The sequence below is a fragment of the Macrobrachium rosenbergii genome, chromosome 8, assembly GCF_040412425.1.
Source record: "Macrobrachium rosenbergii isolate ZJJX-2024 chromosome 8, ASM4041242v1, whole genome shotgun sequence".
Classification (NCBI taxonomy): Eukaryota; Metazoa; Arthropoda; class Malacostraca; order Decapoda; family Palaemonidae; genus Macrobrachium; species Macrobrachium rosenbergii.
The window spans coordinates 45,648,598-45,672,292 of NC_089748.1; the positions used below are offsets into that span (position 1 = coordinate 45,648,598).

The window sequence follows — 23,695 nt, forward strand, 5'->3', positions numbered from 1 at the left end:
AATGTGTGTGTGTGTATAGTTTATCACTAATTTTACTGTTTATATGATGCATATGTAAGCAATAACTGGCAAGGCTACAGTGAATACAGCAGACCCAAGTTCAAGTATGTTATACAAAACATTGATTATATGACGAAGAGAAAATCTAGGAAACTAATACGTACTGTACTTTCCAGCTTATTTCACAACAAGAGGTAAATCAAACTGCCAAACCTTGAAAATAGACTTCAGAAAATTACTATAGTCATTTCAGTTTGTCTGTCCACTCACAGAGGAAGATGTGGCACGTGCGAAAGGGTATCATGTGACTTGCTGACAACTTATTCGATATCTTGGCTTATTGTGATGAATATCATACTATTTCTCCATTAACCTATTTGAATGTTTCTATATATGTAGACAAAGAAACTCTCCCTTTTTTTTATGTAGATCATAAACACGTCGATGTGTTTCCCCGTCAGCGCTGAACGACCTCATCATAGGTCCCAGTGCTTGGCCTTCGGCCTAAACTCTGTATTCCATTCCGTTTCAAGTAAACAAACTAACAAACTCCAATCTTGCAGAGGCTAACTTCTGTCTGTCTGCAGATCTTTCGAAAGAAGAAAATGAAAATGGGGAGGAATTAAAAAAAAACAGTATTACAGTAAACTCGAAGAAAGATAAACAAAGGAGTAATGGAACAGCTAAGGGAGCCGTTTCAAAGGGATACTTTGTCTATTACTACTACTACTACTACTACTATCGGCGACGCTCGACTTCATGCCAAGTTTGGAGGGACATTTGATCCTATGAATAGACTGAAAGCCATCGTAGTTCAGAAATGTCTCAAGTGCGACCCGGTGACGGCAAAGATTATCTTCTCTTTGCGAAAATGTGCAATGCTAAAAATGTGCTCCAGTTACTGAAGGCTGTGTATTTCGAGGACGTAAGTAGGTTCCTGATCAATACGGTGGTCATTAGGCTTAGGGTTATTTAGGCCCGCTCTGTCAATCCTGGGGTAGTCTGGTTTTGGGTTTTCAGTAAATATTTGTATTTACAATTTTTAAATTAGTAAGTTAGGCTAGGTTGTGGGTTTTCGAACCTTTGGTGTTGTTACGCCATTACGAATTCGGTGTTGATCTTAATCGGAAATGCATTGTTAACGCATTACAATAGCCCCCCCCCCCCACCCAGTTAGTCCATAGGCCTGGGCCTATCTTACGATAATTTCCCCCAAAAAGTGAAAAACGTCGTAAATTAAGCTAGCCTAAGTACCAGGTTCTATCTGAAGAGGGGACAGGGTATGGCCTTGGAGAACACCACCTAACCTGGCACACACTGTATGGTTTCTGAATGGGCCCTAGTGGTAATTTAACCTCATAACTATATACAGGTATTTCAGAAGGACGTGGGTAGACCTATCAATAAAACCTAAGTCTACTACTGCAGCCCGGTTCCTGCCAGTTGCCAATTGTAATATTTACCGCCTCTTTGTATTTTTGCTTATGAGTATGATGTTTGCCGTCTATTGTTTATATTTTTTTGCTCATCCTCGAGGGCCTATCAATGCAATGTAAGCTAACAATTGATATTTACAGCATTTGCACATGTTTTGCAAATTTTCCTGCAGAGATGTGCATAGCCTATGGGTAAGTTGGTGATTTCAACTCATCCTTACGCTATTTATTTGTGGCACTGTGCTCAGTGATGCCCATCTCACCAATTGCAGTTGCTTTCCATACCCAGTTATATGGTACAACTTGTGACATCACTGCAGGTGGTGATTGCACAATGTTGCATAATTTGTTCTAGAACATTATTTTTTGTGTCTTAATATTTTTGTTCTGGTGTGTTATCAGCCATATTGTGCATGTGTGATGGTGACATCATGACGCATCATTGTAATTCAATTTTTATATGCATTTGGTTTTAGGTTAGTTCATTACTGTAAGAAATGCCTGGTTAACCAAGTTGTGTCCCCCATATCTAACATGGAGGGGGAACCCAAATGCAGATCTATTTCTGGGTTGACTGCAGACTAGAGGGCATAAACTATTGCAACCTGACGAAAACACGGGGGGGGCGGGGACAGGAGAAACAGGGAAACTACCGTAACAAGATTGTTCCAGCAAAGAAACGACCGAACCTGACACAGAAATGTCCAAAAATATTGAAAATCTTTATTCAAGGGTCAGGGAAGGCAAAACCCCACCCCAGCCAAGTTAGGGCACAATGTCCTAGGTTAGGTTAGGTTAGGATAAATTAGGTTTCTTGAGCAATTTTTTGCAAGAAACATACCTACACCCACAGGTCTTCAGTTGCTTCTTATTCCTTCTGGGCCAGATTAAGTAATGTAGGACCCAAGTGAGGTTAGGTTACTGTGGCCACAGGATCAAGTATTCATGTATCCTTTGGTGCTGTAAACAGCACTGTTTGTCCATAAGGTATACAGTATATTAACAGACTGGAATGTTATCTTTCACTTTTGAATTTCTATTAGTTATATACGGAATTTGAGCATATTGCTCCTTTAAATGGTAGCTCGTCAACTTAATTGATTGGTGAATTCCTTCTCAGTTGTTGAATTATCTTATTAAATACAGCCTGGTTCAGTGTCAGTATGTGCTTATTTGGAGAAAAAGGATTATCGTCAGGACTGTGGATCTGATTTGACATGGAACACTGCTTCCAATTAAGAGTTTATGCTTCGTCTGGAACTGAGTGCTCTGTTGTTATTACAGAAACCCCGTTCCCCTTGTTGATCAAATTGTGAAATGTTCTTCCTAATTATGTAGTTGAATTGTTGGAACTATGAATTCAAACTAGGTGAAAATGGCTTTTTTTTTAGCTGAGCAAGCAGACAGTATTCTTGACTTCATAATTTTTTTTATCTTTTTTATTTTTCTGTTATTCATCTCACTGGCTTTTCACTGGCTTTTCTTTGTTATTCTTTTTTATAACATATTCTTTATTTTTTTTCATACTGGGTTGCTTTCCCTATTATGGCCCTTTGGCTTGTAGCATTCTGCATTTCCAATAATGGTTGCAACTTGATTTGCAATAATATTAATAGTATAATCAGACATAAGATATTAAATGTAAATCAGGCTACTGGTATCAAATACTAACTTTCTTATGTACAACTGAATGAAATTTGCTAGCCAGAGACCTCATGAGACATTGCCCTTCAAGTACAATAAAAATAGTATATAGCTATTCAGCATCAGTAGGTATGTGAACTTGCACAAATCTTTAACAGCATTTGTTTAAGTAACACAAACAGTTGAAATTTATTCAGTGTGCCCCCGGCCCATCATTTCTGATCGGTACAGATATTGAGTCAAGAAAGGAGAGCTTTATGGAGAGATGGGCAATCTGGTGGGAGAAGTCTTACCCTTCATGTCTAATAACTTTTAAATCAGCACTTTGTTTTTCTGCCCAAGGAGGTCCTGATGGGGCTTTATTAGATGTTAGCAGCTTGTCTACTAAACAGTACATGAAAGAGTAGGCATTTTTAGATATCGTTTCCATACAGATTTATTTTCCACTTTCTACAGGTTGCTACATTATTTGGAAGTTCCAATGGGCTGAAGGTAACAGTAGAAGTGGCAAAGAGTATCCAAGCAAATGCATTCATTCAGCATGATATATTTCAAGTAAGTAGACTTTGAGAGAAGAAAATTGTGATAAAGTACTGTATACTAGATGCAGAGCAACCAAAGTGTTGTAAAGGTAAGTAACGCTCCTCGGTTATGTATAATTGTTCTTCGTGCCATGCAGTCATAAGGTTTTTCCTGATTCATATTTATAGCATACAGTAATGTGTGAACTCATATGTCCTTTTCCTGTCTGGTTACTCCTTAGATTTTCTTATCTTGCAAGATGCAGAGAAATGGTGAAAAACTGTGTTATGGTGTGTTACAATCATTTCAGCAAGTTATTTACTGCCAACTAGTTAATTTGTGCAGTACTCACAATTTGTTCTGATGTGCCATGTCTAAGAAACATTGTTAAACAGTACTTTATATCTCTGAAACATGCAAATTGATTGTTACACACAGATTTGATTGTTTTACCAGGTTTTGTTGCTTATGTAAATTTTCTAAAAGACATGTACAGTATGTTTACATTTTCAGGAATTTAAGATTACTGAGGAAGTTACTACTTTCAAAATCAGTTTGAAAAGCCTTGTCGAGTGCCTTAGCATCTTTGGGGTGTCATCATCTCCAGGAGTGACACCCTCTCTGAAGATGTATTATGATGGCCATGGTACCCCACTGGAAATAATGTGAGTAAGAATGAGTGTAGTTTAATGCAATTCTGGTATTCTAAAAAAATTTCAGGTGTTATGTACCAAATATAATGTAAAAAACTAGGATTTTCTGATAATTCTTTCCTAATTTCATCAAATAAGTTTGCCACAGCAGTGCTGGCATATTTTCCTCTTTTGATACAGATCATTTGCATTTATTATGTATGAGGTCAACAATTTAATATGTAGTTGCTTTGATACACATCATTACAGTAGCCTAATCCCATTGTCCACAGCTATTCAGACACACTCCAGAATTCAGGAAGATTTCCACCTGGTCAGTTAAATATTCAGGCTCCAAAGCTCATAAATGGTCACTCTGTGTCTGCCTGACATAGCAGTTCTAGTTCTTTGTAGGTAACCCTCTTTTTTTTTTTTTTCTTTCTCTCTTTATGAACAACTGTTTGTTCATTTTTTGTATTCCTTGAGCTGGGTGGTAACAGTTATCTAGTTTGCGTTCATACCAGGTTGGTTTTGGTATATAACAAACTTCAAATTTGCAAGTGTTCTCTGATTGAGAAAAGTATTACTTTATTAAGGTATTTCTTCATGAGCAAACAGTGTCACTTCTGTGAATGCGTAATTATAATTTTTGTTGCACATACAAGTGTAAATTGATACACATATAGTTACTTTATGTTTATTTAGGATTGGCTTTAGTATAGTTACGAGAGTTACGAGATATGAGTAGTATTTTGCTCATTTTGAATTTTGTACTCTAATATATATTATGAGTGATAAATATATCCTGCCATTATGCCGTACTGTAGGTTCTTAAATGTCGAGGGCAAGCAATGTAAAAGTTTTATGGCAAGTATTCTGAAACATTCACACCTTATTTGTTGATCAGAAGAGGAGTTGCTCTTATATGAATTAGAGAGGTGCTATAAACTTCCATCTTCAGAATTTTCTTGTACTCCTTTGGCCTCTACCTCTTGGAGGTTTTTGGCTAATAAAGGTTTTTGTAGGTATTGGGAAGTCAGAGATGGGCTGTTTAAAGAATTATCTTTTCATTACACTCCATAAGTAGATGGTGCAAAGCCTAGAATGCTTATTGGATAACTTATGTGAAGATTTGCATTTGCCGGTCAAGAAGACACTTGCAGTCCTTCCCCAACACCTAAAGTGGTTGCCCTTAATGGAGGGTTTTCCTTTTAGCCCCTCAAATGCACATCCTATAACAGTAATGATAAGCTGTGTAAGTCTCTTGAGCTTAGTTGGACACTGTTGAGTGATTTAGATATACATATATCATATTTGGTCAGATTTATCCGTAGCACCATTAGCTTCTTCCAAATGTCCAGATGAGGTTCCTTATTATAATGTAAAATTAATGTCTTTAGAAGCCATGCTTTTGGCAGTTTTCTCCCTTGAAGTTATACTTTTAGATCCTGTTACCTTCAAAGATCCTAGCATGTGACTCCCAAATCTGATGAGCTTTAAGGTACAATCTCTTGATAGAGCAGATGATTTGTTAGTTTATAAGTGTAGAGGTGTTTAAGTAATAGGGGTGTCAGAAAATTGAATATTTAACATTAACAAAATTAGATTTTTTTGTACAACCCATTACTTTACTTGAAATGGCCCACCTCCTGATCCCACATCTCTTATGGGAAGGTCCGACAACATAGAGAGTAACTGTTTTGTACGAAGAGCTTTGGAGCCCACATGGCATACCTAACTAGGTGGAAATCATTATCTTCTTTAACCTTGGAGTGTGTTTGGAGAACTACAGACAACAATATTAACATACTGTGTTTGTGTGAAAAAAAAAAAAATTGTCTTAAAAACTGTATATTTCAGATTAGAGGAGGGTGGAGTTGTGACAGATTGCAAGATTCGCACACAAGAAGCTGATGATACACTTGACTTCAACTTCACTAACACAGGTAGTGTTTCCTGTGACACATTAGTATAAATACATAAGGAATTTTCTGCTTAATATCTTGATTACATTCATTTATATACAGTTGTGTTCTGTAGGCATATTAGGTTGTATTATCTGATTGCAAAGTTCAGCAGGACTAGACGTTCTTTTCCTTGTAAAACCATTTGAGGATTGCTATTACTGTTTTGCCTTTTTAAGCACTGATTTTAGCACTCCTACCATTTTATCAGGAAATTTTAATGTATTCCATGAAAGTGATCAGAGATGTGATTAGGTGGTTGTGATGTTAAACAGAAAGACCTTAGAATAATGTAATTTTTTAACTCAAAGTGGAATAAAAGGGTAAATAGGCATATCATTAATAGTACTCATATATTCTCTTTAAAATCATGCAATTTATAGAAGTGATTGCAGAATTTTATGTAATATGAAGAATACTCTGTTACATTATTTTTTCCCTTGCTTTATAGAAACCCCACCTGTGCATGCAGTGTTGAGTATTCTGAAACTTTTAAAATGTCCACCAAATTCTGATATGCATGTGCTTTGAAGTATGCATGTTTATATGATTTATTGCTTTCTCTTGTATTGGATCCAACCCTAAATGTTTGAGGTATAAAAGACAGGTCAAAGTTCTAGAATTATATTCCAGGTTATTTTTTTATAGATGTATATGAACATATGAGATTTGAATGCTGTTCATGTTTTCAGGAGTGCTGAATAAAATAATAATGCGGGCTGAAGTTCTAAAGGAAGTCTTTTCTGAGTTGGATACATCAAGTGATGTTTTAGAAATATTAATGTCTCCAGATGCCCCTTATTTTCGTTTAACTACGTATGGAAGTTACGGAACAAATCATGCAAGTATCTTGAGGCTTGAAAACAACCTTTGGTTTTGAAACGATTTTTAATTATTTTGATTTCATGTTATTGTTAGGTATCTTTGTATGCTAGTTACTATGCTTCCTTTTTGCACTGTTACAAACCTGTCTTGTCATTAAAGCCTTGACCTTTGATAAAAAGCAGGTAGTAAAAAATTATAACTTTAAAATTATGAGCAAATTTAGGATATGTGGTTGTCTAAATTCTCCATAAAATCTGAATTTTTTTTCAGAAAAACTTAATCATAAGGAGCACTAATCTGCAGAGTCAGATTCCCCAGAGAGGGATACTTCTTAAATGAGTGACTATGTGCATGCACACCTTGAACCATCCATAGGAAGGAACTGCCTGCTAAGAAATCCTTTTGGATTCCCCCCCCCCCCAGCTTTGATTTGAAGAGAAATTCTTCATCACAACTTGAGTTCAATTTCGTTAATGCTTATTTCTTAATTTCATTTCATCCTCTTTCCCCCAACCCAAAATGTTTGGTTTGTAATTATATATTATTATACTCATTTTTTAATTTGCCTTCTCTTTCTTAGATAGTTCAGTAATTTTTTCTTTTTACTAAATTTTTATAAACTTTGCTTGTGCTAATATCTGAACAAGTTATGAGTAATAAGTAATTTTTGTACAGTTGGGTATAGTGTGGTTTTTATTTTGTGTCCCTTGGTTTTGGGTTTATTTCAAGTATTGTGTTATAACCATTGTTTTGTTTTTTGTCATTTGCAGTAAATCATTGCTGTACTTGATATTTATGCTGATTACCCTTTCTAACTAGTAGTGTTTGTTTGCAAATTTGGTTGTTTAGCTAGAAAGTGGACAAGGGGAATTTTACTGTGTATTGGTAAAAGTAATAGGATTGCAATCTGTATAATCCTGTTAAAACAACAATGGAATAAACTGTTCAATTCTCTTCTAATTAGCACAATTTTCTGTGCTTTAGGCTGTGGCAAAGTTTAGGGTTTTGACAGGTGAAACATTGAGTTGCAAAGTCTAACAAACCTTTAAAGTACTGCTTCATCAGTTCCAACTAGTAATTCAACTGCCTCTGACCTGACCTTATAGCATTAAGTGGTAGGTTTGTATTAGAAACATAATAATTGTTTCGATAAATGCCCAAATTACTGAGGTAAAAATTCCTATTTTACAATGAATGTCCTTTTTCTGTTTGGAGGTAGAACAAAAGGTTATGCCTTCGCAAGTACAACGAGGACCCACCTTCTAAAAAGGGACGGACTGTCTTTTCCTAAATTGGACTTGGCATTTAGTCTTCTAAGACAGTTACACATTTTATTGTAAAATAATGGTAATTTAGAAAAATAATTTAATTTTTACATGGTCTGTCTGTCATGTCATGCATTTAATGTTCTTGTAATCCCCTTTTTGTGGATATGCTATGAAGTATATCTCTTCTATTTCAGTATCAGTATTTCATGATCTTGTTTGTAAGTACATAAGAAAATGCCTTATCAGTATAATTATATTAGTTTGATACTTTCATAAAGACTTGTTTGTTTCAACAGTGAGAAAATAGATGGCTTACATAGCTTGATGCAGGCCCCCAGTAGTCAACCAAATCATTATTGTCTGTCTGGATAACAAGATTCAGTCTTTAGAACTGTTCAGGGACTTTCTGTGCTCTAGTTTCATATATTTGTCATTTTAATGGCACTTTTTATGGTGCTGGGTTTTAGCCTTTGTGATAAGCTGCAACTCTTTTGTTCTTGTTCAGGTGAACAATGTGTCAGGAAACATAACAGTGCAAGACTAGTTTTTAAACGTTTACATTCTGTTTCAGATTGACATGCCAAAGAATAGCGATATGGTCGAGCATTTTATGGTTAAAAAAACAATGTCCCAAAAGTACAAACTTCATTTACTGAAACATTGTAATAAAGCCCTTGCAGCATCCCAGAAAGTTTCAGTAAGGACAGATGACAGAGGGTTTCTATGTTTCCAGTTCATGATAAAAACAGAAGACAGTCACATCTGCTTTGTGGAGTTCTTTGTAAGTTCCTTGAATTTTTGTAGTTACATCTGTTGAGTAGATACCTTTAAATTAGTTTAGAATTTTTTTGAATAAACATATGTTAAATCATGGGAAAATTTAAAAACATTGCAAGTACCTACCTGGTCATTGAAGTAATTTTATGATTGCACTTGATGGCATATATAATGCACCTTAGGTTTCTAATTTCAGAGATTTTTTTTTCCATATGAAAATAAAAGTGTTTTTCATGGCAAATTAAGTCAGGAATGTCCCAAATTCCACATTTGGTAGTCTGATTTTACCTAATACAAATTTCCTTGTTTTGAATATCATACATAATCCTGAAAAAGATTAGATTTTGATTACTGTATACTGCAGCATACAAGTCAACCTGGCATATAAATGACCTACAGATTTTTATTTCAGAATTCTCGGTTAGGCTTATAGATGCCATATATGGCAACCCCAAACATATGGTAGGCAGCTGCTAGACCAAACCTTGAAATGTAGAAAGGCTGTATGCAGTAACCTGTAACAAAAACACTTAAAACTAAGCCACATAGTCTGTCTTATATTGAGATACTAAGCATAACATCTTTCAGAGTATGGCATGCATTGGATACCAACAACCTATAAGCCAGTAAGGTCATATATAGGAACAAGTTAAAAAGTTGGTTTGTACACTGCAGTTTACAGTATATCAACTACAACTACAGGACAACAAAAATATTTTTTGTGCAAATAAGAGATAATAGTGATACATGATGAACAAAGATCTGCTCACAATTATCATGGAGTTCTTTGCTGTTATTTTTTTTTTTTTGAGTAGTTTAGTTAAAGGGCAAGATTGCCTGGTTCCTACAAGTAAAATACAAATCGAAGAGTACAGTAAGCTATATAGATATATAAAAGGGGGGTTAATTTGTAAGAGGCTCTATTCCTATAAAGGATGTTATTAATAAATAAACTGTTCATCGTGTATTGCTTACACAAATGTGCTTTCCACAAATATAATATTTCACTGCAGTGAGTATTTAAATCTACAATTTCTTTGCTGATTACTTTGCATATTATTTTAAAGTTTTCTAAATTGTCATTGTTTATCAAATATTTATTATTTCACAATTCCAAGGTACATTATTTGCTTTGTGGTATACTGTTGTCAATGTAAAGCTTGCATTCTCAACAGTATATCGCAATACAAACAGTTTACTTTTGAATAGTGAAGTAATAAATGTTTGGTAAACAATGACAGCTTTGAAAAATTTAAAGTAACATGCAAAGCAATAAGCAAAGAAATTGTAGATTTAAATACTCATTGTAAAGAAGTAGTATGCTTGTGGAAAGCAATACACAATGAATAGTTTATTTATTAATAATAACATTGTTGGATAGGAATGCAGCCTATTATAAATTAACCCCCTTTTCATTTTACTATAGCTTACTGTCCTCTTCAGTTTGTAAGTAGACTGTGCATGACCTAACTTTTTTACATGTATGAACTAGGCCTACACACAATTATACTTTTTTACATGTGTACTGTACATCATTACTGCCTGTTATTATCATACTGAAATGGCTCATAATAATGCAGAATGGAGCTGGTTAATAAGTACTGTTACTTGACAACAGTCAACATCTCTGGGCAGGAGACTGCCTTCAGAACAGTCAGAGGATCCCATGCCACCTGGTTTTTGGGGGTTTCCACTCAGGTTACTGTTAACTCTGCAACCACCCAGGTCCCCCACTACTGTCTCCTTTGATTACCTTCGACTGCTGTCTCTCCAAACCTGTGAAGAGACAGGTCCTTAATAGTGAAATGGCCTTCATGCTGCAGAAGGGTGCTAAATGGGAATTTCTGCTGGAGTTTTATAGTTGGTCCTTCCTCACAGCCTGTCCTTTGCTACCTTCATTGTTGGAAGGGCTGTCAGGAGGATGAAGACTTTTAGAGTTGATACAAAGACTTGCCTGCAGAGGGGACTTCCTTGCTTCAGCAGAACTGAGAGGAGTGTACTTCCTTGTCTCCATTTGCTTGCTTTCCAGAAGTACCTTCCCTTCATTTGGTGGACCCGAATGTTCCAATTCCAGGCCCTTTGCTTTGCTCGATGTACTGCTCTTCAGGTCTTCACCAGGATTCTCGCTGTGGTGACTGCCTGAGTACAATCCTGGGCCATTCAGTTTCTTTGCTACATGGACAACTGTTAAAGGAGTTGAAAAAGCATGTACAGTTTCTTCTTGACTTTGGTCTCCAGGTCAACCTAGAGAAGTCTGACCTCTCACCATCCATGCAGGCAGTGTACTTAGGAATGCGTGTGGATGCCGTTAAAGATTTGGTTTGCCCATTGGAATACAGGGTGCACTGTCTTTTGAAGACTATTAGCAACTTCTTTCTTCATCCGTGTTCTAAGATGGCCAAATCTTGTTTGGCCATCTAGTGTTTCTAGAGAAGCTGGTTCCTGGTTTCTCACAGCCTTTTTGTACTTGCTCTTTGCAGCTTCAGGTGATTGCTTGTTGGAAGGTGGTGTTGATGTTTTGAGCTGTCAGGATTGCAACCACAAAGCCTGTCCTTTGCAACCTGAATACATTTGAAATTCAAATGTATTCAGATCCTCAGCCTTGTCAGAAATCTCAAGTACTGGGATTGGTCGTATGAAGAGTGCTGGGTGCATATCAATTTTTTGAGAAATCAAGGGGGAAAAAAAGGTCAAAAGTGTTTTCTCTTGGCCATGAAGATCTTTTTTTTTTTGTGCAAAAAAGCATCACCATCATACCTTGGTTTGTTCTGGAGGTCTGCAACATCATAGTGGATAGCTTCAGCAGGGCTCATGAAGGTCTCCAGTCAGAGTGGTCTTTTCACACACATTTATGATCGGTGGGTTTGTATGTAAAACAAATTTCCATAATAAAATGTATTATTTGGATGCTTACCTTGTGTTAAAGATAGCTTATACCTCCGCACTTATCAGTGGAGATATAAGCTATCTTTAACAGCAGGTAAGAGTCATCCCAAATACAGGCAGTCACCAGTTTACGACGGGTCCGGCTTATGACATTCCAAGGTTACGGCACTTTTCAAATAATATTCATCAGAAACTATTTCCTGGTTTACGACACATGTTCCAGGGTTACGACGCGTCGTACGCCGATCCGACTGAAGAAATATAGCTCCGAAATGGCAGAATAATAAAAATTTGAAGGTTTTTTTATGAAAAACTCAATAAAAATGCAGTTAACATTGTTTTATATACACCCAAAGCATTAAAAGTAAGGTTTTCTTGAGATTTTTTATGATTTTCGATGATTTTTCGGTTTACGACGATTTTCATTTTATGACGTGGCGTAAAAATGGAACCCCCTTCGTAAACCGGGGACTGCCTGTAATAGTGCTCAGGATGATAGTATTATCTACGGTGATTAAGAATTACATACAAGAAATATGGGAGTAAATATGGCATTTTGTATTCCAGTTAATCTGTACTTATTTAGTGATTTAGCATGTAAGCCACCAGAGATTTTAATTACTCATACTAGAATATCTTTGAGATCAAAGATACTACTAACTGAAACATTTCTCTTTCAGTGTTGCCCAGAAGAGGAAGATGATGACTGAAAACAAACATATTTGTGTGAGAATATAAGTTATTATATCACTAGAAATTGTTAGACTGTATATCACTGGATATATGCAATGGATAAATGTTATAGTATTTTTATTTTTAATATATTTTTTTATAAATGGAAGCTGCATATTATTATCCTTAGGTGTACTTTAGTTCACGAATGGAATAATTCATTTTCACTGCTCTCAGTGACCGCAGAAAAATATTTAAATGTCAAATTCTATTCCGAGTTTTTTTTATTTAAGATTTGGGTGCCAATGTGATATTGTATTCTTGAAGAATTTTTTTATCTTAGCCCTAAAATATTCTATTTACAGTTTTATTCTGAAAATAAATGTGTTTCTTAACACTTAATCACAAATACAGCATATTTTAAACTAGAGTTGTCTATATTTTAAGTAGTTTATATACAAACAAATTAGTTTAAAACATAATAAGAAAATGACACAACTTAAAATATCAATCACTTGTATGTTTTGAAGCAATGTAGCTTGACTAAATTTTAATATTTAAAAAAAAAAACTTTCCTAATTTTGTAAGGGTACTGAACTACCCATTCATATACAGCATACATCCATACCTCTTGATTGCAAAGACAAATGATCAGACATTATATACATGCTATATTTCAAATTACTGTAAAAGAAACCATTTTCAAATAAACACTTTAAACAATTTCAATTCAAGCAAAATGGTCTAAACAAGAACAATCTACTCTACAAAATAAACTACAGTAGTACCTTGCCAAACCCTCATTACCAGATTTTACCATAAATGGATAGTGTCTACAATACCAGATGTGACAACTAGTGGATACAGTTTAATCGAGTATAAATGCAGAAAAGGAGAGGGTCTTTTTCTATTCTGCATTACTACTCTGTCCTTGTGGTTGTTTTGTCTTCAGCACCCTAAGTGACTGCTCTTTATTTATTTTTGGCATCTGCCAAAACTGTAAGTTTATTGGTTAAGTTTAATGCTGGATTGTCTAAGAAGGAATATGTTGCGTAAAGCTTATTTCTGTTTACCTTTTTATAATTCAAATCTGTAATGTATCCTCATATGTTTTTACTCGATCATTGCATATGATTATATCCATATGACCATCTTAATATATCATTAGATTAATTTCAGCATATGCCTCAGATAACTTGAAATATCAGTCATAAAGTGTAATTCAAACAGAAAATAATGCCTCTATGTATTACTCCTTGATTATTGTCTGAGTAAAATAATAAAGACCATTATTCATTACATATTTTTCATGGTTTTGGTAAAAATTAATCTGAAGCATTCAATGAACTAGCACAATCATGAAAACCTCCATCATCATTTCAAGAACTGAAACAAGTATATTTTACAAAAATTACTTCCTGATAATGACATTAAAACTTTACAAAAGATATGTTTATTACATTCTGTTCACAATATCCTAATACATGCTTAACATCTATAACTATTGAATAAATTTTTCATAGTTTTGAGTTAAATGCTATTCTTGCAAAAAATTTGCCAAAAGTTTTTGCAAACTGTACAACTGGTTGTAATGTTCATATAACTATGATTGGCAGGTACTGCTAATCCCAAGTCAATGTTATTTAAGGCAGTAGTTAAGCTTTACTGCAGTTTCAACTTATTTTCATTTCATTATTGTTTAATCATTTTGTCCTTTATTAAAAATAAGTCATGGCACCTGATTATCAATGATATAAAAGAACCTTTTTACTTGACTGCAAATTTAACAGTATATTGTTACAGTGCTCAATTACAATAATTAAAGTTTTTCTGTTATCCTACCACATCAAAACTCTGAAACTTCATGCAAGCCATAATTCATGACACTATTTTCACCAAATACGACGTTCAAGAAAGTCACTGCGATCAGTCTAAACTGAAAGTGACATTGTTCCACTACATCTACAACAACTGAGTTTATAAATTAAATACAAATCTACTTTACAGAAGAAATACATAGAAGTTACCTCTATATTGCTTGCATGTCTTCTACTTGACCACTCTTATTGAAAAATATAACCTCATCTGCAACAATGGTTGCTGTTTTTATGATGCTGTCATCATTGGGATCCTTTCGTTCTAGGTATCCTAGGCGCCCTTGAACCATGACTCTCTGTCCTTTACTCATGTACTGATATACAACATCTCTAAGATATGGTTTGAACACTGCAATGCGATGCCAGTCAGTTTGCTGAATCAGGTCTGAAAATGAGTAAGAAAGTACTGTATTACAATCGAGATAAAATTTGTGGACAACTAGAATTTATATAAACACAGACTTTAGCAAATAACCAAGTAAAGCAAATGACTGAAAAAGGTAAAAATGGCTTTTGTGGCTTGCTGAATCAAAGTGAATGAACAAGTGCCATTTTACACAGTTCCAAGACCTGAATGGGGGGAAAAAACCTGAAAATACTCCAGGATTATGTACTGAACATAACAGATGTATCACAAGAGATGCTCAGGATTACAAAATTATGTTTGAATAACACAAAACAAGTTTTCAATACAACTACAAATCATAAGATTGTTCTATTTCCACGCAACTTATACCATTCACTGTAAGTTCCCAGACTGACGGGTGCGGGAAAGGGAAGAGGGCACTCATACACTGATTAATGGTTTGTACTTAAAAACTTATTTCTTCACAATAACCCTAATAATCATATATTTCCTGAATAAAGGAGGAAGTTAAAATGAAGGACCATCCATCAAGATATCCAGAAATGCAGAGGAAAAAGTCTAACCTCTTCCTAAAAAGAAAGATCTGGTCAATGAAGAGAACAGAATACTGTACGGACCTCATGCACCTTTAAGATGAGTTCATCTCTGACACATTGCTGTAAGCCACAGTAATAACCTGATGCAACTAGGAGGGCCAATTACCCAGGTGAAGAAAGAGATGAGAAGTAACGAAGAAAGAGATGAGAAGTAGAGGAATGAAATATCTGAGTGCATTGGTGATATATAACTGGACTGCATACACAAGACAAAGTTCATCAATGGAGAAGACAAAGCACGGATAGTGAAGGGGCTACTGTCAGGAAAAGACCCTTATAGCATGGGTTTTGGTTATGAAGAAGAAGAAAAAAAGAAAAACTGTAGGGGGGCAGTGTTGTCAGTGCACCTCAAGTGGTACAATGTAGGCATTACTCAAGGCACTTTGCAGTGTCCCTTCGGCCACTAGCTCCAATCTCTTTCACTCCTTTTACTGTACCTCCATTCATATTCTCCATCTTCCTTTCCATCCTCTCCTAACAACTGTTTCATAGTGCAACTGTGAGGTTTTCCTCCTGTTACACCTTCCAAACCACCAAAGTGTCAATTTCCCTTTCAGTGCTGAATGACCTCATAGGTCCCAGCACTTGGCCTTTGGCCAAAATTCTATATTTCAATGAAAAAACAAAAGGTAATTTCCTAATACTGTAATATTAAATGATTTTTGTTTTCAATATGGACCATAACTTTGATCCTATTATCCTACATCCCAGCTCCTCTGTTTTGCAGCAGCTGCTTTAGGAAACACAATGAGTATTTCATTAGTTACCAAAGACCTGGAGGAGACTCATCTGAATGCCACCTAGCAGTAGTAGTATCTGATATTGTTTTCCCATGTTTGGATAGTCTGTGAACTCATACAGAATGAAGTAATAATTTTGGGAGATATACAATAAAACAAATGACAACACTGAAATAACAAAGATGATGCAGACACAGTAGATGAATGAAAAAGATTTCTCACAAGTCCAGGACTTTGACACCTAACTCTCTTAACCTATTTTATGATACAGAAAAATGAATTTATTCAATACCACTTACCATCTTGTTTACGGTAATTTGTGTGAGTTGCTAAGCTGAATGTCACAACTGGATGCTCCTCCGTTCCACGCCTTTCTGGGTTTGCCCCAACACGTCCAAGGAGCATGACCTGATTTATTGCTGAAATTAAATAAAAAGAAATTTTTAGCATAATCTATTTCTAATACCAACTACTAATCAGTTAACAACTGCCTAATCCTGCAGTCAGCAACCACTACATTAGGATCTTTATCAGCACCCTGATAGGCCACTGTGGTCATGTTGTTTGAGAGGGATTAAGGGAAGTCCTACTGCAGGTAGTAGGTTCTGAATCTTTTGAGGGGATGAACTTGGGGATGTACCCACACCAATCAACCTTAAAACTCTTAACAATGTACTGAATAGCTTTGTTTTGTGGGGATGATCATTAACAAGTCCGTTAAGTTCAGTGTAAGCTTTTACCACTGAAGTGAAGGCCACACACACTGCTATCTTTTGCATGCCATCTTTCAATTGTTACCAACTGCCAAATTTTGATTCTACATTTCCTGACACCATACAGTACACTGACTCCTTTTTTTAACTAAAACTACACTGTGCAATCATATTTGTCATTAGCAATGTAACACCCCATTACACACAAAGTGAAGACACCAATTTTAGACTAAAAATGTTCTAGATGGTGGAAGAATGGAAGCGCATGATTTGCATAGGCATTTGAGAACAAACTTAATGGATATGGTAGGATAGCAGAAAAGACAGAGCACAGAACAAGAGAAAAAACTAACTCATCTCTCTTCCCCTCTTCCTCTTGTTCCCTTACAATCAACTCAGCCAAAGCAGTCTGTGCTGTCTTCAGCATGTCTTGCCTGGTACAGCAGTGTAATCATTTTCATGATGTCAACTAATCAAAAAAACAGCCTGACCAAAGTTACAATTTATGTTAGAAGCATAGCCTAGAACGAGCGCACTTTATCAGACATTATCAAGAAGTTTGAAATAAAATAGATGAACTACTGCAAGAGTATAAAACACAGAAGTACATGGGTACAACCTAGGAGAAGGTTACAAGATGATCCCAGACAAATATAAAAGTGGGAGAAAAGCAGGGGAAAAACAGGGAAGTAGTTAGGTAAATCCATAAATAAAAGCTTATGCATATGAAAATCATAATCTAAAACTGAATTAGGAAAGTGGTATGCCTCAAATAAGGGGTACCTCTCAACACCTGGATGAAAAAGGATTTCCTGGCAAATTCTTGACATGTCATTTCTTCAAAAAGAAATAAGGTGTTAAGAGTAAATTTTTCATTGGTCATTGCTTGTAAAAAAGGATAGGGCATTTGTAAGGCAAAACAACTAAAATGCTATACAAGATTAAAATATAAAACAGAGAGTAAAGGCATTTCATTACAAAGCTGGACAAGAGATTAGACAAAAGCAATTAAAACTTACTTTTCTCCAGTCTTTCTACTCTTTGTGTGCGGGGAAATTCTCCAGGACTGCTCATGTTTCTCTGTGTTGCCCATAATGCTGTGGTACACTGTCTAAGGAGTGGAAGCTGAAATAAATATAAAAGACCATGACTGAGGTATTTTTGCCAATATGAACTTGGAAAAACAAATGGAATATTCAATGACTCTTACATAGCAGAATGCTCCATGGTATACACAAAACTTAAATTGTTTTTAAACATCTCCAGAAACATCCCAAAAATTCGAAGAAAAGGCCCAGCTTTCATCTGTTTCAGTATGCATCTGGGCACTTGGCACCTTTACTGTTAGACCTGGTCATTATCTGCATCTGATTTGCATTTAACACCTGCAATCTCGTTTCCCAGAGGCTCTTCCAAATCTCAATTCACTGGAACTTTACTATGCCAACATTTCATTGCACTTTGATTTATGACTACTTCATTCACATTTTTTTAACACTTTTGTAAGTGACAGCCCCCTTCCAGCATGGATCAACTATTGTAATTGCTTTGACCTGTAAACTGATGACTGAAGCTTAGCAGTAAGGTGCTACATGGGTGAATGAAGGGAATCCCCCACTCACCAGCTATAAGCCAGCACTTTTTCCTAAGCATCAGGGACTAGGCTATATGGGATGGTTGGTTAAGATAAAAGGCTCAGGTTTGTATACCTATGAAAAATAAATTACTTTAGGGTCCTACAGTAGGTCAAAGTGAGATGTATTTGGAAACTCACTCAAGAAAATTTGGGAAATCCTAAGCTTCCTAAGTGGATGGGAAGCACAAGCTGGAAAGCAACTAACATCTAACTCAATTCTAAAATAATGGGTTCAGATGATAGCTTTAACCAAAATGCTAGTTAAAAGATGGACTTAGGAAGACAGCTGCCTCAGTTATTATTATTATCATATTATTATCCAGAAGAGGAACCCTATTCATATGAAACAAGCCAACAGGGGGCATTGACTTGAAATTCAAGCTTCAAAAGAATATGGTGTTCATTTGAAATGAGTAACAAAAGGTAATAGGAATTACAGAAATAAGAGATCACTTATTAGAAAAGAAAAAATAAATTAACAAAGTAATAAATAAATAAATAAAAATGTAAGTAAACTTTAAAACACAGGGAGAATTGCTTTGGGGTAGTAATGCACCGCATCTCCACTTGAACTTTTGAGGTTCCACTTGCACAAGTACAAGTATACCTTAGTTTTACCAGACCACTGAGCTGATAAACAGCTCTCCTAGGAGCTGCCTGAAGGATTATTACTTATTTTACGTGGCTAAGAACCATTTTGGTTGCTTAGCAACGGACCTGCAGCTATTGTGGAACAGAATCACATTATAGCGAGAAATGAATTTCTATCACCAGAAATAAATTCCTCTAACTCCTCATCAGCCGGCCGCGGGAATTGAACTCTGGCCCATCGAATGACAGTCTGAAGCTCTACCGAGTCGGCCAACAAAGGGCTCCCACTTGCACAGTAGAGAACTGTCAGTCTTGGGGAAATGTTAAATTTTCATTCTCCCATGCTTTGAATACTGTTCCCTTGTTTGGTCTTCAGAAGCTGACATGCATCTTAAATCGCTGGGCAAATAGAAGAATCTATTAAAGTTCTGATTCCTGGACTTAGTAATACTTTCTGGCACTGTTGCTCACAAGCTGTGTAAAATATTTCACAATTCTCATCATCCTTTGCATTTAGATCTTCCTGGACTACACCATCCACCATGTATAGGTATGCAATTAATTCTAACAGCCTGCCTCTTCTGTGAGGTGCAATAACAAACAGATTGTACAGTATATCTAAGTTTGGACCCTACTCAGGAGGGGTGCCAGAAATCACTGGAAGAAGGATGATAGTTAGGGTTAAAGCACTTAATGCTTTTGTCTTTTTGGCTTTAACAATGGATGCAAGGTGGGTGACCTCAGGTTAAAACCAATAAGCAACAGTAGGAGTCACTAACCTAGGTCAGCCAGGTTGTGCAAACTGCAATGAGCTGGCTATCCTTTAGTTTGTTTGGCCAATGAATCCTCTACAAGGCCTTTTGTGTCATGTGGTGTTAGGGGCAATGATGATGATTAGGTCCAATTGGTGCGGGACGCTCAATGGTCCTCGTAGTCCTCATGGCAGGTAAGGACCTGGCACCCTATGTTAGGTTAGGTTAAAATTCATAACTTATTTCACTTTATGACTTTTAGGTGCTACAGGTAAGGTGACAACCTGGCATCCTAGGTTAGGTTAGGATGCATCCCTGTGACTGCCCTAGCTACATCTACCTGCTTTATAAATATTTTGACTCTTGTTACTGTTGGTAAGCAGGGACTATCTATTTTTTTTTTTTTTTACTAAATATGTAGGCTTAACTCATGTATTTTCATTATTTATTGGTCTCCACCCAAACACCCCAGTGTTCCACTGGGCTTCCCCAAAACTCTTTACTTAGAAGAAAATGGTTCACACCAACAAAAATGTGTAACAATGTACATTAACACAAATTAGCCTAACCAGTCAGTAAAATATGATTCATATTTTGCTCAGAATTAAGGTAATCCTACATAAAAGCTCCACAGACCCTCAGGGATGAACTTAAAATCATAGGTAAATTTCTAAAATCATCTCATCTGTACTGCAATAGCCTAGTATATAAACCCTTTTCTATGTTGTTGCCAAAAAATTTCATTAATTAATATCTCTGTGAGGAGCTCGTTTGTAGGATTGCTGAAATTAATATGGTTTGGTACAACCACTTATTGTGCAAAATAGGCGCCATGTTTAGTACCATCACCCAGATGACATAAACATAAATGAAAGCATAAATAAAGGGGAGTAAACATTCGGGTCGGCCACAGTAGCAGCCATACTAGGCTACAACACGAAATTTACCCAAAATCGCATCGAATATTATCAAACCACTACCCTGGCCAATAGTCTGGATGAAATTTCTACCTGATTAGGCCATAGGCCAAAAACCTAGCCTAGGTTATACGCCTATTTATAATTTATATTTAACGCATTGCCAAACTTACGTATTTGCCTGAACAGCATCCATAACTATCCGACAAACCAATGGTAACTTTATTAATTTTAGAAATTGCTGTGTAAAATCCAATCACAATTATACGTTATGGTAGAACTATGGGGTTGCTCCGCATCTGGTATTACCTTGGAAATTGACTTTACCTATAGTATTTTGGTTGCTGAGGCTATTAACAATTTAAAGTTATTTTTTGTTGGTTGACTGTAATTAACATCAGACCTGATATGTTTTGTATGGCAATCTGCAATGCTACTCATGCATGCAGTGTTATAGAAGACTTTTAGTAAAAAAGTGAGTTTCCTTCACTGGGGGTCTGGCTCTGTCCCCGCCAAAAGAATATGCTAGGAGTAATTCTAACATGCTGTGAAAGACTGTGGCAATTGGCGTTTTTCTATGTTATTTTACTTACTTTGCAAGAATCTAAAGTCATATTTTGTGGCGGCTGTAAATATACCGTAATTGACCTTTGAAGACTACGACCCAAGTACCTAGCAGCAGACGGGTAGGTCTAGATTCAGCGACAAGCCCCCACCTCTCCATAACTAATACGGCAAAATTGTAACCAGTAAAACACCTCTAGGGCACGTTAGGTTGGTATTTTTAGGGCTTACTGGTTACAATTTTTGCCGATTAGCTATGGAGTGGCTTGCCGGATGCCGGCTTAGACCTACCCCGTTAGTAATACAAGTCAGACCAGTCTTCAAAGGTCAATGACAGCTTAGTTACAGCCATTGACAAATATTACTAAATTCCTCTAAAGGAAGTAAAATAACATAGGAAAACGTCGAATTGCCATAGGTCTGGCTTCACCGCTGACAGCGGCAGAATTACCCATGCTAGGTTAGGTTAGGTGGTTAGGGTACGTTAGGTTAGTATAGTTCCTTTTATAATATGTTTCCTTAGCCAATCCCTTCTTGAACAAATAGCTCCCAAATGACTTGCGTATGTGGGGAACCATTCCATAACAACATGGCAGTCCGGTCTTTCTCCCAGCGATTTCCCCCACACAAAATGCCGTATTCTCAAAGAGTCCCCAACTATGTTGGGTAGATATGAGGTTAATAATAATTGACCGACAGTAGGCTAAAATACCACCGCCTCCATCAGCAACGCTTAAAGTATTGGAAAATCAATTTCCAAAGTAATAGTCCGTGTGGGGTTACTCTGTAGTTTTACCTAAGTTATAAACAAAATGGGCCTAATTTGCTCTGCAGATTTAATATAAATAAAGCATATCTTAAAGTCGGTTTACATTCCGAAAGCGGTCACGCCCGGATAGGTCCAAGTCGCCAAAAACCATCAGTCACTCCCTAATCAAAATAATTACCTGTCTTGTTACATTCCGAAGCATATTCTATAAATTCGAGGATGTTCCACTTATGAGAGAACAAAAGAATCAACGAGGCAACTTTAGAGAAATCTCAACGTTACAAAATTCACTTTTCAAAGTAAACTACACAGAATCTCTCACGAGTGTTATAAGTAGTAGTAGTAGGTGTGGTTATCCTCTGGAACACCTCCCCTGATGAAGTTACTGCATATATAATACACCTTTACAAATTAGGTTCTGTCGTTTCCATATCTTAAACACCGGAATAAATCTATTCAGACAGAAAGAATATAATTCCAAAATATGTCCGAGCTGAAAACTGAAACTACATTAACACCAAGTTGTGCACACACCACGAGCTTTGGATGATTCGTGTTCCATTGAACTAGTCATGTAAGAATCAAAGAAAAATAAAATCGGGTAAACTGCAGTTATGAGAAAACTTCTTATTCACCGTACTATAAATGGGCATGTTATGTAACCCTAGCTTTGCGGTTGTTCACTGATCCACAAACAGCTGACTTATGTAAAGTTATGCACAGAAACTACTACGTTAATGTCATTTTATATAAATAAAAGAACGCTTATGTGACAAGGTAGAGTTATCTTAATTTTTCTAAATTTTAGACATCACAAGAACATGAAATCCCGCCAAACACGAATAGAAAATGAGAAACTTCATCGAGGTCGTTTTCTTTGGTTTTTGCTGGAGGAGAAACTCCAAAAAATACCAAAGACCTTGTCATCTGCATTGCTGGACGCTGCCATGTACGACCTTCGTAAGTTTCTATTCAATATTATACTAGACGTATCTTTTTATACCATGGACTTGCTATTTCAACCCACAAGAGTCTATTAAATATATTTGCCTTGTCTTCAAGGCTGGCTGCCATCATTAACTGATATGGAAAATCAAATGTAATAGACTTAGCAAAAGATAAAAATCAGGTAGGTAATTATATTCCATGTGCAGCAGAGTATAAGACTTATTAATTCTTACTGTGAGTTTCATGGGTAAGTTTGTAAACATTTTACTTCACTTTGATTTTTCGGCAAAAGTTTCGGTGCTCTTACTGGGACCATTTGTATTGTAACATCCATTACTTGTTAAGTTTAACAAGCCATGTGTGCAGATATGAATAATTAAAGTAAAGTTGCCCATGTTGATCACTTGCACGAATTAGCTTTGAGATACTGAGAATGCAGCATTTCCCACTAACTCTAGAATTACTAGAATTATGAGCTGGTCTCTTAACCAAACTGGAGAATACTGGAAGAATTCCAGAATACACCTGCCATGCTGGTCATCCATAAATGAACCTGTCCAATAATCACACTTAGTATTGGGGCCATGAGAAGTAACAGA

The 23,695-nt window shown here is 36.1% G+C and overlaps 2 protein-coding genes across 3 annotated transcripts; one reads left to right on the forward strand and one right to left on the reverse strand.

The window, feature by feature from the left end:
- Positions 1–517: 517 nt before the first annotated feature.
- Rad1 (Radiation insensitive 1) lies at positions 518–12,795 on the forward strand. The gene is made up of 7 exons (XM_067107681.1): positions 518–925; positions 3,537–3,635; positions 4,116–4,267; positions 6,095–6,180; positions 6,891–7,039; positions 8,863–9,072; positions 12,635–12,795. The coding sequence occupies exons 1-7, from the start codon at positions 821–823 to the stop codon at positions 12,662–12,664; spliced, it is 831 nt and encodes a 276-aa protein (XP_066963782.1). The 5' UTR covers positions 518–820; the 3' UTR covers positions 12,665–12,795.
- On the reverse strand, positions 8,923–22,503 carry mtSSB (mitochondrial single stranded DNA-binding protein). 2 transcript variants are annotated; one of them, XM_067107682.1, is made up of 5 exons: positions 22,327–22,489; positions 17,939–18,044; positions 16,506–16,625; positions 14,654–14,888; positions 8,923–9,101 (listed from the first exon to the last, which is right to left on the reverse strand). In XM_067107682.1, the coding sequence occupies exons 1-4, from the start codon at positions 22,348–22,350 to the stop codon at positions 14,656–14,658; spliced, it is 483 nt and encodes a 160-aa protein (XP_066963783.1). In that variant the 5' UTR covers positions 22,351–22,489; the 3' UTR covers positions 8,923–9,101; positions 14,654–14,655. The 2 variants fall into 2 exon arrangements, with proteins under 2 accessions (XP_066963783.1, XP_066963784.1); XM_067107683.1 differs by lacking the exon at positions 8,923–9,101 and having other exon boundaries at positions 12,748–14,888; positions 22,327–22,503.
- Positions 22,504–23,695: the final 1,192 nt, after the last annotated feature.

Excerpts from the sequence above, each read along its gene's own strand:
- Rad1 (XM_067107681.1), top strand. The coding sequence starts at position 821 with ATGTCTCAAGTGCGACCCGGTGACGGCAAAGATTATCTTCTCTTTGCG. Across the intron at positions 4,268-6,094 it reads GGTACCCCACTGGAAATAAT|ATTAGAGGAGGGTGGAGTTG; the intron begins GTGAGTAAGAAT and ends TGTATATTTCAG. Across the intron at positions 7,040-8,862 it reads GAAGTTACGGAACAAATCAT|ATTGACATGCCAAAGAATAG; the intron begins GCAAGTATCTTG and ends ATTCTGTTTCAG.
- mtSSB (XM_067107682.1), bottom strand. The coding sequence starts at position 22,350 with ATGCTTCGGAATGTAACAAGACAG. Across the intron at positions 16,626-17,938 it reads AGTAGAAAGACTGGAGAAAA|CAATAAATCAGGTCATGCTC; the intron begins GTAAGTTTTAAT and ends ATTTAATTTCAG. Across the intron at positions 14,889-16,505 it reads AAATTACCGTAAACAAGATG|ACCTGATTCAGCAAACTGAC; the intron begins GTAAGTGGTATT and ends ACTCATTTTCAG.